This window comes from Misgurnus anguillicaudatus, chromosome 7 (genome assembly GCF_027580225.2).
Source record: "Misgurnus anguillicaudatus chromosome 7, ASM2758022v2, whole genome shotgun sequence".
Classification (NCBI taxonomy): domain Eukaryota; kingdom Metazoa; phylum Chordata; class Actinopteri; order Cypriniformes; family Cobitidae; genus Misgurnus; species Misgurnus anguillicaudatus.
The window spans coordinates 21410774-21422062 of NC_073343.2; the positions used below are offsets into that span (position 1 = coordinate 21410774).

The 11289-nt window shown below is 42.6% G+C and overlaps 1 protein-coding gene and 1 long non-coding RNA gene across 2 annotated transcripts; both read left to right on the forward strand.

Moving 5' to 3' along the window:
- Window positions 1-3698: 3698 nt before the first annotated feature.
- Window positions 3699-6248, forward strand: LOC141365191 (uncharacterized). Its single transcript, XR_012370366.1, has 3 exons — window positions 3699-4236; window positions 5304-5454; window positions 5564-6248. It is a non-coding gene; the product is annotated as an uncharacterized lncRNA (long non-coding RNA).
- A 3170-nt stretch (window positions 6249-9418) lies between these two features.
- LOC141365211 (paraneoplastic antigen Ma1 homolog) lies at window positions 9419-10828 on the forward strand. The gene has a single exon (XM_073869167.1). The coding sequence runs from the start codon at window positions 9419-9421 to the stop codon at window positions 10826-10828; it is 1410 nt and encodes a 469-aa protein (XP_073725268.1).
- Window positions 10829-11289: the final 461 nt, after the last annotated feature.

The window sequence follows — 11289 nt, forward strand, 5'->3', positions numbered from 1 at the left end:
AGACTGGTGGGGGCCCTGCTTGCAATTAAAGAACTGCGCCCTCAGGACGGCCACAGGGGTGGTGTCACCATACTGCTCGGTAAGGAAGTGGAATATGGTCTGGGCGGTGGCTCGAACGGCTTCGGGGGCAGCTTGTACTTCTCGCCGGGCTTCTCCTCCTAGTGAGTTTAATACGAATTGCTGTTGTTGACTGGCACTCAGCCCCTGAAGGCCGGCCAAATACTCGATCTGGGCCCTCCACTCAGTTAAACGAACCTCGGACTCGACCCCATTATACTTCTGCACCCAGGGGTTTCCCAGGAACACGGGCATGACACGGGGTGGGGTTTCCGGCCTTTCAGGCACAACACGGGGCGGGGCTTCGGGCAACTCGTCGTCGGCCATTGGAGGGCCTTGGTCGCTCAACTCGAGGTGGAAATCCTGCCGACTACGCCAAATCTGTCACACCCCGGGGGCGGACCCAACTATGCTAAGGGTCACACCCCTCTCAACTCTTCCACCTCGAGGAGTTTCCCAAGACCACCCCAATGACCAGACAGACGAGTATACTATAATTAAAACAAACTTTATTAAATATTTAAAAGGGAAAGGGGGAAGGGAAAAAGGGCAATTTAAAACTAATGTGTCTCTTCTTCGCCTCCAGGGCCACTTGGGGGAAAGACTGGGGACAGGGGCTCCTTTGGGGGCTCTGGCCCAACAATCCGTGGCGCGCTCCGCTTCTCCTGGAGGCAGAATCAACCAACAGTCAGACAAGGGTAAGGTACTTCGTTACTAGTCGCTGTTCGTTCAACACGGGACCTTCGTTGGAACGGTAAGTGATGGCTATAGCCACAGGTCAAGTTCCCTCCACAGGTTACGTTACTCACAGCACTGGGGATCTTCACTCACACAGAGCTTCACTTGTACAGGTAGGTAATTGCTATAAGCACAGAACAGGTTTACTTCACAGGTTACGTTACTCACAACACTGGGGATCTTCATGCACACAGAGCTTCCCTTGTACAGGTAGGTGATTGCTATAAGCACAGAACAGGTTTACTTCACAGGTTACGTTACTCACAGCACTGGGGATCTTCATGCACACAGAGCTTCACTTGTACAGGTAGGTGATTGCTATAAGCACAGAACAGGTTTACTCCACAGGTTACGTTACTCACAGCACTGGAGATCTTCACTCACACAGAGCTTCACTTGTACAGGTAGGTAATTACTATAAGCACAGAACAGGTTTGCTTCACAGGTTACGTTACTCACAGCACTGGGGATCTTCACTCACACAGACCTTCACTTGTACAGGTAGGCGATTGCTATAAGCACAGAACAGGTTTACTTCACAGGTTACGTTACTCACAGCATTTGGGGATCTTCACTCACACAGAGCTTCACTTGTACAGGTAGGCGATTGCTATAAGCACAGAACAGGTTTACTTCACAGGTTATTTTACTCACAGCACTGGGGATCTTCATGCACACAGAGCTTCACTTGTACAGGTAGGTGATTGCTATAAGCACAGAACAGGTTTACTTCACAGGTTACGTTACTCACAGCACTGGGGATCTTCACTCACACAGAGCTTCACTTGTACAGGTAGGTAATTGCTATAAGCACAGAACAGGTTTACTTCACAGGTTACGTTACTCACAGCACTGGGGATCTTCATGCACACAGAGCTTTACTTGCAAACAGTGGATTTTTCGCTACAGTGTTGGTGCACCGTATTCCTTCGCCCATCCACTCAGGCTGTCCGGGCGTCGTAGGGACTAGTGGGTCCGATGACACGGAGCCGAACGCTTCCTAAACTCCCCCTCCTTCTTCCACGACCGGGGTGAGGAGTTGGGGCGAACTTTCGTCGGGGCTCCGCTCACCACGAGCTTCTGTTGGAGAGGTCAGTACACACACCGTTACAACCCACAGTCCGCACGGTACACTCTTGATAATACTCACTGGGTTTCACCACTGTCTGCTCTATGGACAAACGAAGCTCTCGTTGACACACCCCGGGCACAGGGCTCAATTTTCTCGCTCTCCTTAGGACCCAGGCCACAACGGATGTCGTCGTCTCGTGACTCGTCGGAGGCTAGGCAGTTTGAACGCTACAAGCACAGCATACACACAGCAAGTAAAGCGTAAACACCATCAATCAGTGAAACTCACCCACAGCACTCTTATACAACTTCACGTGATTTTTAGATCGCCCTTGCCACCTGGCTACGACGACCTCGAGAGGATGGTTGGGCGATAACTGGACCGCAAATGAGGGTGAGATGTGTGTTATTCACAGGCCCGGCGTGTTGGTTATCACTCCTCTGGCTCACCTGCGCTTCCTTTTTCCCACAGGGCCACTGTTTTACTGGTGAACGGTGCTTCCTACCAAGTGCTTCGTCCGTGCTTCCGGTCAACCCGCGGCTCGCCCACGCTTTCCTCTCCAGTGGGGCCAGGGACCTCAAAAACACAAAGGCACACACCAAAACAACTCTTCGTACAAGTCTTGCACAGATAAGTACCACAGCTGTTACTCACGCTTTGTTGTCAACAACTGCTATTCACTGCACTCTTGATGGCTCTGTGTCCACTCTTTCTCAAATGAAACTCCACAATATTCCTTCGTCAGCTGACTGTCTCTTCCTCTCTTCCCCAGGAGAGCGATCCGACCAGCGTGATCCGTCTGCAAAGCAGCAACACAGCGTATACAAAGTATACCACAAGCACCCCGTTTGATGTCTGCAAAGGTGTTTTTATCCACTGACTCTTCTCCTTGTCAGCCTATTAGCAACCGCTGTGTTAATTCGCCCCACCTGAGCATGATCAGGCTTAATTTTGGTTTCGGGGAAACCCCGGAAATTCCGGTGTTCTGAGTGAAGCGTCCGGGCGGAACCATCACCGGGCGGAACCCGTCTTCCACACTTTTGGTTCCGCCCTCGCAAACCGTCACCTGTGACAGTTGTGTTTGTTATTAGTTATTATATATGTACACTATAAGTACCTGTCATTAACTAACACTGGCCTGTAAGTACTACACACTTACCATGTACATACAATTTGTAGGTACAGAAGTGTTTGTTATTAGTTATCATATATGTACACTATAAGTACCTGTCATTAACTTACCCTGACCTGTAAGTACTACACACGTACCATGTACATACAATTTGTAGGTACAGAAGTGTTTGTTATATTAGTTATCATATATTTACATTATAAGTACATGTTATGTACTTACACTGATCTGTAAGTACTACACACTTACCATGTATATACAATTTGTAGGTACAGTAGTCTTTGTTATCATATATGTAAACTATAAGGGGTGATTCACATATCGCGTTGTTTCTTTTGCGTGCTCAAGTTCGTTATTTCAAATGAAGGCGCGCGATATGCACTCTCATAATGGAAGCGACACGGTCGCGATGCGCACGCACTAGTTTTTTCCAGGCGCGTCTGTAACACATGGAGTTAAAACATTTCAACTTTTCAGAATGCCGCGAGCCCTCCGCAGGTCATTTGACAAAAACCTACACGCTTAGTGTTTTCCACACGCTTTTAGGTGCGACATATGAATGGTCCCTAAGTCATACATAACTCACCTGTCATCAACCCACACTTGCCTGTAAGTACTAAATACTTATATTGTACATTCATTTGTAAGTACAGTAGTGTTTCTTGTTAGTTATAGTATACCTACACTATAAGTACCCAGATAGCAGTCAGTTCTGGGCCGATTCTGGCTTTTTTCCGCCAGTGTCGGCTGAAAGCCGGACAGAGTTTTAGTGTATGCGCCAGAACTGGCCCAGATGAGGAAATAGTATACCAGTAATAAACACTATTTATAGCTGTTGGCCCGAGTGTAAGCATACTCAGCTGAAGTCCGGGTCTACTAAAGTAGCGTCTCAGTGTAATCGGGCCAAATCTGGCATTGTGTAGTCGGACCGACTACGTTGCATTGTGCCTGGACCGATTATGGTTTGATATGATACTGCCAAGATGTGTATGATGTCAGAAATTCAGTATGCGGCCCGATACCAGTGGAACTGACACATGCCGGTTGTAACGCTGTTTGGCGGCAATTTAAAAATGTTTATGCCTCAGACGGACAGTATACAGTACACGGCCCGATTCCGTGATGCGGCAATCAGCCCTCTAGCTGTTGAACGGCAACATCACTGCTGTTATGATTTGAATCAAGCACAGCACAAAGCTGAGCTCCCGTTCGACACAGACACCATCATCAATAACTGGTAAGTCACTGATTTAGTTTTTATGTTAAAAATGCATGATAACAATGAAAAGGAATTGTTTGCTACATATTCAAAACCGTGAATTTTCCTGCATGTTTAGCCAGCTATCACGTTAGCTTAAATATTGTTGTTAGTAAGCTGAATCCATTTAGAAAGATGTAAATAACCAGTCGTCGTTCACGTGCAGGTTAACAGGTTTTTAATAATCAAGCAGAGAATTCAGACACACTTTCGTATCTTCATAAAAAGGAGCAGTACACACAACCTTATTTGAGCTAAAGTAGTTAAGAAGTTAAAGAGCACCCTGCTGAAAAATCTAGCATCAAACCAGCATGGGAATTATGATGGTCTTTGCTGGTGGTCACCAGCATAACAGCACCAAAACACAACATATGCTGTGGCTTGCTGGTATGACCAGCATGGGATGCTGGTGCTAATGCTGGTTTGGTGATGGTCCTGGTTTGAGGCTGTTTAGCTGGTGTTCACTAGCAAACCAGCACCAAAACACAACATATGCTGGTCTTGCTGGTATGCTGTTTTTTCAAAAGGGCACATTTTTCAGATTCACGAATTTACACACCCTTTGATGTGTAAGTGTTAAAGACATGTGAACGATGTGCAAATGTACAAAACCCTACACTGTAAAAAAAATTGCTGTAATTATGCAGATGGTTGCCAGTAACTTACTGTAGAAGTTAAAGACTGAAAATGTTATGTTAATTTAACTTTGAACAAACTGTTGCCAGTAAATAACATAAATGTAAAATCTACACAGTAAGTTACTGGCAGCTAGTTGCCAGTAATACCCAGTAATACTGTAATTTCTACAGAATTTTTTTACAGTGTAAGTAAACAATGACGCCAGTTATCTTCTTCAACTTAAATCTCTTTTCTTGGACTACAACAAACACACAACAGTTTACTTCTATGGATTGCACACAACTTTTCTTAAATTAGCACACAAAAAATAGCATGCATCACCTCTTTGATATAAGCAATGAACTACTGTATGACCTGTGTCCTGTATGAAACTATGACCAACTATTAAGACTATAAATCTGTTTCAGGTTAACTGGTTGGGGCTTATTGGCGGGACAGATGTACGAGACTGCACATGGCATATATTAAAGAGGGCGACCGACAACTCCCTGGCTTAAAACCTCAACTGGATGGAAAAGACTTTATTTGCCACCCCCTAACTCAGAGAGGTAGTGATTGGTAAATATATCTGTTAATTATTTGTTAATAAAAATTAGACATTTCTTTTTAATATGCTCATTAAATGTTAAAGATTTCACAATGACAATATGGATTACTTATTTTAAAGATGCAGTTCGGAGAAGGTCCCTTACAGTTGTGGAGGGGACAATGAAGAGGTGGCTCGATCGAGAGGGTGGGTGCAAGAGACAAATTTAGCAAAAGAAAAGCAGTTAGTGTTAGCGCCTGTGTTTGAGTCTGCAAAGGAGAATGTTTTGCGCTGTAAAAAGAGTGGTGGTGTTTTGGTTAAATGTGTTTAACTTGTTTTAATTACTTGGCTTGTGTGTGAGAGGTGTGTGTGCGTGTGGGTTGGTATATGTGGTTTATGGGGAATAGTGTATAATGACATGTTTAATATGCTATAAACATGCTTTACAGGGACACAATACTAAGTGGTACTTTTTCAGATTAAAGACTTCCAACAGATTTTTGTTAGGGTTGGGCTTAGGGACTGGGGTAAGTTAAGGCAATAGAATATACAGTTTGTACAGTATAAAATGCATTGTGTCTATGGAATTGTCCCGGTAAACCACATATGCCAATGTGTGTGTTTGGTGTGTGTGTGAGAGAGAATTTTTTTCTTTAAATGTTAATTAATTTGTTTTACATGTTGTCTCGCTGTAATTGCTTAAGGGGATAATTCACCCGAAAATTGCAATTTTATCATAAATCACCTCCCCTCTGTCGTTCCAAACCAACAAGTGCCCAGATTGTCCACAGAACACGTCCCTAGATATTCTTGATGAAAACTGGGAGGCTTCCGTCCGTCCCATTGATTTCAGTAAGTTTTACAATCCATTTAACACAAAAGAATGAAAGACATTGCCAAAAAGTTCAGTGTTCCATCAGTATTTCAATGAAAATTTTTTTCAACAGTTTGTTCTTCTCCTTGGTCGTTCAAAGCCTGTTAACGAAAATAAAATAAAACGAACGATTTCAACAATTTGTTCTCCTCCTTAGTTGTTGAAAGTGTATTCAAGACCAGATTACAGCGATGCTGCTGACATCACCTGCTGCTGACGTCACCTGCTGACGTAGTTCCCAGCGTACAGACAGAATAGGCTGCCAAGTAATTTGTACATTTATTTGGGCTGTTTAAGTATTGTTACAATGTGTGCATTATGCTTTAAAAAAAGCGTAGAAAAACATTGGTAGCCACGTCGGCAGGTGACGAGAGCTGCGGGTGATGTCGGCAGCATCGCTGTAGTCTGGTCTTGAATACACTTTCAACAACTAAGGAGGAGAACAAATTGTTGAAATCGTTCGTTTTATTTTCTTTGTGCACAAAGTGTTCTTGTCACTTCATAATATTATTATTAAACTACTAATGGAAAATGGACCTTTTTGGCGATGTCTTTCATTCTTTTCTGGGAAACGGATTGTGAGACTAACTTAAGTCAATGGGACGGACAAAAGCCTCCCGGTTTTCATGAAAAAGGATTTTAGGATGTGTTCTGGGGACAATCAGAGCACTTGGTGGTTTGGAATGGCACAGGGGTAAGTGATTTATGAGAAAATTATAATTTTAAGGGTGAACTATCCCTTTAAAAATGTTTATAAAGTGGGTTATGTGCTTGTAAAATGTGTTGTGTAAGAGATATATGTGTGTTTGTATTTGTTATGTTTTTGTAAAGTGTACTGAATTTGTTAAGAATTAATATGTTCAAAATTACGGTTAATTGTTGGTACATGTTAAAACATGTTCATATTTATGTATTTGTTAACTGTTAATTCACATTAATGTGATGTGTGTATTTTTTTAATAAAAGGCTCTTAATCTTCTTAAATGGGTGTATTTTTCTTGAAAAATAAAAAATATACAATATTTACCAGTTTCTGGGCCACATCTGGCCCAGGGACCATGCAGATGTTGTCAGCCACATAAAACAAAGGGTCTGGGCCAGACCTGGGCCAAATAAGCAATTTAAGTCACTTTACAGTGTGCTAGCCAGACCTGGGCCAAATAAGCAATTTAAGTCACTTTACAGTGTGCTAGCCAGACCTGGGCCAAATAAACAATTTAGGTCACTTTACAGTGTGCTGACCAAATCTGGGCCAAGTCAGTATGTAAGATCTATTTTACTGGGTGTGGGCCACAACTGGCCCAGATTTAATAGTTTGATCCAATTTTTAGTGTGTGGGCCAGTTTTGGGCCGGGGACCCAGCCAGAACTGGGCCAGAACTCAAGCAAATATGTGGCCCAGTGGTGGGCCAGCCAGATTTTGCTATCTGGGTAGTACTTATCTTGAGTTATATAATAACTACCAAGTATGTACCACTGGTAAGTAAAGTACTGATACAATTTAATTACCATGTAGATACTCAAGTAAGTGTAGGGACCTTTAAAAATGTGCTTTATGCAACATTGAAAATAATGTCAATTTATTTCTTTTATTTCTATTTTAAAATGTAATATTATTTGCATTATTGGTTTAATAGTATATGGATTTGTTTGATATCCAGTGAATTAATGTGTTAAATGTGAGTTTATTATTTTTGGCCAATGACTGTTAAGTTAGAGGTTAAAGGTCATTTAACAACGATAGTTACGAAGCGGAAGAGAGGGGAGGAGCTATAACGCACATGGCAAGAAGAGACTGCATGCGGGCTGTGTGTGCAAACGCAGACGTTAGCATATTTGGAGACTGATTAATATATTCGTCGTAATATTAAGGCCCAAAGTGTAACGAATCTGTATTCGTGTTATTTTGTTTTGTTTTCTAAAAGTTTAAGGTTGTTTCATTTCACCGCCTGTTTACAAGAAGATATTATCTCCGCCATCGCGTGTAATGACGGTCTAGCGGCTATCATAAGCAACGTATGTGTGAACAGTGACTGCAGACGGGATGCTCGTTGCTTCTGAGACTTTGTTTGCGACTGGACGCGTTGTTTTGTTGCTGCAATAAAGATCGCTTGTTTACAACTGAGCTTGGATCAGCCTGGACTCATCACGCAGCTCAATTGATCACCATGGTAACCGTGAGTTGACGCTGTTCGCGTGTCAATTTCATTTTCCTTGGATGGATGTAAGTGTGTCTATTTTCCAAGTTTGCATAAAAGGATTTGTCTTTTAAACTCTTCATACTTTAAATGTGCACCAACTGGGCCCCAACGAAAAAACACTAGTGTATGTGACTGAGTTGTTGGTTCATAAAGACTGAGAGAGTTCTTCTAAACTTTGAGATACTGTGCATACTGTGTAATTGGGTTTTGAAACAGTGTTATGTTTTGTTATAGTGCTTTTGAGGTGTTCAAATTTTACTAAATGGTGAATTTGTACTATCATATGATGTGATGTGAGTTTCAAAGCCTAAATATAGTGAGGAAACTAAAGTAACAGAAGGAAGACAAATACATATTTTGAGAGGGTGATTTAAATCTTTATTTACCAGGAAATATTACTTTTCATACCCTGTGATAGAGTTTATTTCATAGGAGTTTCTATTCTCTTTTCACATACTACATTTCTGATTTCTGTTTGTTTGTTTGTTGATTTATTACCTTTGCTAAACTAAAACTACAACAAAACAAATTTAGCCTAAGGAAATAAATAAGTGTTAATTTACTACTTTATATTTGTATTCTGGTGTTTTATTGTACTTAGAGGATCTTTGATACATTGAAAAGTTACTCCTTTATTGTATTAAGAGACTGTGTAAATAGTGTATTTTTACCGGACAATTCACCATTCAACTGCCGGGAATTCAGGTTTCTTGGTTAAGTTTAAAATAAGAAAATTATAACCTTTTTGTGTTGAAAATAGGGTTACATTTGGAGGCACCGCTGGGATCGTTTTTTTTCTGTTTACCAGTTTGTTTCTTTTCATTTATTCTCCTTTAATATTGTTGTTTGGTGGTGTAAAGCAGCAATTTAATTTTTGTGCATTTTCTTACTGTACTTGTAATCCAGATCTAACTCCTAAGGCATGGATCTCTCACAGGTTGTTGTGTGGAGCAGAGAGGATAGTGTTAACCTCTCGCGCGCCATTGTGGTGAGTAATGTGCCTTTGGATGTTAGCAATGAGACCCTTGGTAAAGTTTTAGACACTGTGAAAGTTCTTGGTCGTACTAAAATACGTGGTCGCCGTGGTGATGCCACTGGCAGAACACTGTTTGTTTTGGTAGAGAGCAGTACTGATTTAGACCCTGATACTGTACCTTCTGAAATAGGAATTGAGAACGAGGCTGGGCCTTGGCCTGTCCATGTAGTTGGCAGTTTAGTAGGCCCTAGTGCTCCATCAGAAGGTGATGCTTTTCAGCTAAAGTTAATGGCCCTTTTACAGGAGGAGGGAAAATCTATGGAGGAAGTTAAAGCCATAGTTATGGGAAATCCGCCTCCTAAAGCTGACATCAGTGTAGGTCTAGTTGATGCTATTGGAAAATTAGTTGACCGGTGTAATCAGGTGTCTAGTGATGGGCCTGGCTATAGAAAACTGAGACTGTTCTCTGGCTTAAGACCTGTCCCTCCAGGTGAAGAAGAATATGAAGTCTGGATGGAACAAGCTGCCCAGATGATAAGTGAATGGCAGTGCACAGAGGCTGCAAAGAGACAACGTATTGTCGAGAGTTTGCGGGGCCCTGCTGCTGATATTGTCAGATTCTTGAAAGTGAGTAACCCATCTGCTACTGCCACCGAATATCTATCTGCCCTTGACACTGCATATGGCACCACGGAGAGTGGACCTGATCTAATGGCTAAGTTTCGTCATACCTACCAAGAAAGTGGAGAAAAATTGTCTGATTTTCTGTACAGGCTAGATAAACTTCTTCACAGAGCCTTCTTTAAAGGTGGAATTGACGCAGCTGGCATAAATAAAGCTAGAATGGAGCAGCTGACTAAGGGAGCTCTTACCAGTGACATGGTTGCCTTACGAATAAGGATGACTCACACTTTGCGAGATCCGCCTTCTTTTTCGCAGTTGATGAAAGAGGTGAGGGAGGAGGAACACTGGGTAGCTGCTCGAGCGGATGTTAAAGCTTCTGTTGCCACTGTCATTTCTCCACCAGTGCCTGTGCCATCTGAATTGCAAAACCTGAGAAAAGAGGTTAAAGAGTTATCTACTCAAGTGAGTCAATTATTAAATGTGGCTACAGTGACTTCGGTTTCCGATTGTGTTTCTCAGAAAGTGTCCCAACACATACCTGACAGAGTGAACCGGGACAACTTCCAAAACCCAAAGACCCCCAAGCCACCTGTTCCAACAATCTTTTGCTACAAATGCGGTGAGGATGGACATACAAAGCGAGAATGTAAGGCACCTGAAGACCTCAGAAAGGTAAACCAAAAACTGATCAAAATGCAGCGCCTGCAGGGAAACTGGCCAGGGGCTCAGTGAAGGAACGGCACCGGGCTCCTGAGACCACACGTTCCGCTAATGGTTCAATTATGCTTGATGTTGGTAAGCCAAAACTGCCAAATGGTTTAGTAGGGCCTGTCTCTGAAGTTCCTGTCCAGATAGAAGGGATCTACACAAAAGCTCTTCTTGACAGCGGTTCTCAGGTTACCCTTCTATACCGCAGTTTTTATGATACTTACCTAAAACACCTAGAAATTCAGCCAGTTGAAAATCTTGAGATTTGGGGTCTCAGCTCTCATAAATACCCATATGATGGATACTTACCCCTCAGACTTGAATTCACAGAAAGCGTTGCTGGAGTACGTCAAGTGGTAGACACGCTTGTCATTGTGTGCCCTGACCCTGTGAAGCGAGATGGCGTAGCCATTTTGGTCGGAACCAACACTAGCTTAGTGAAAAACCTGTTTGAGTCTTGTCGCAAGGAAGCTGGTGAGAAGTTC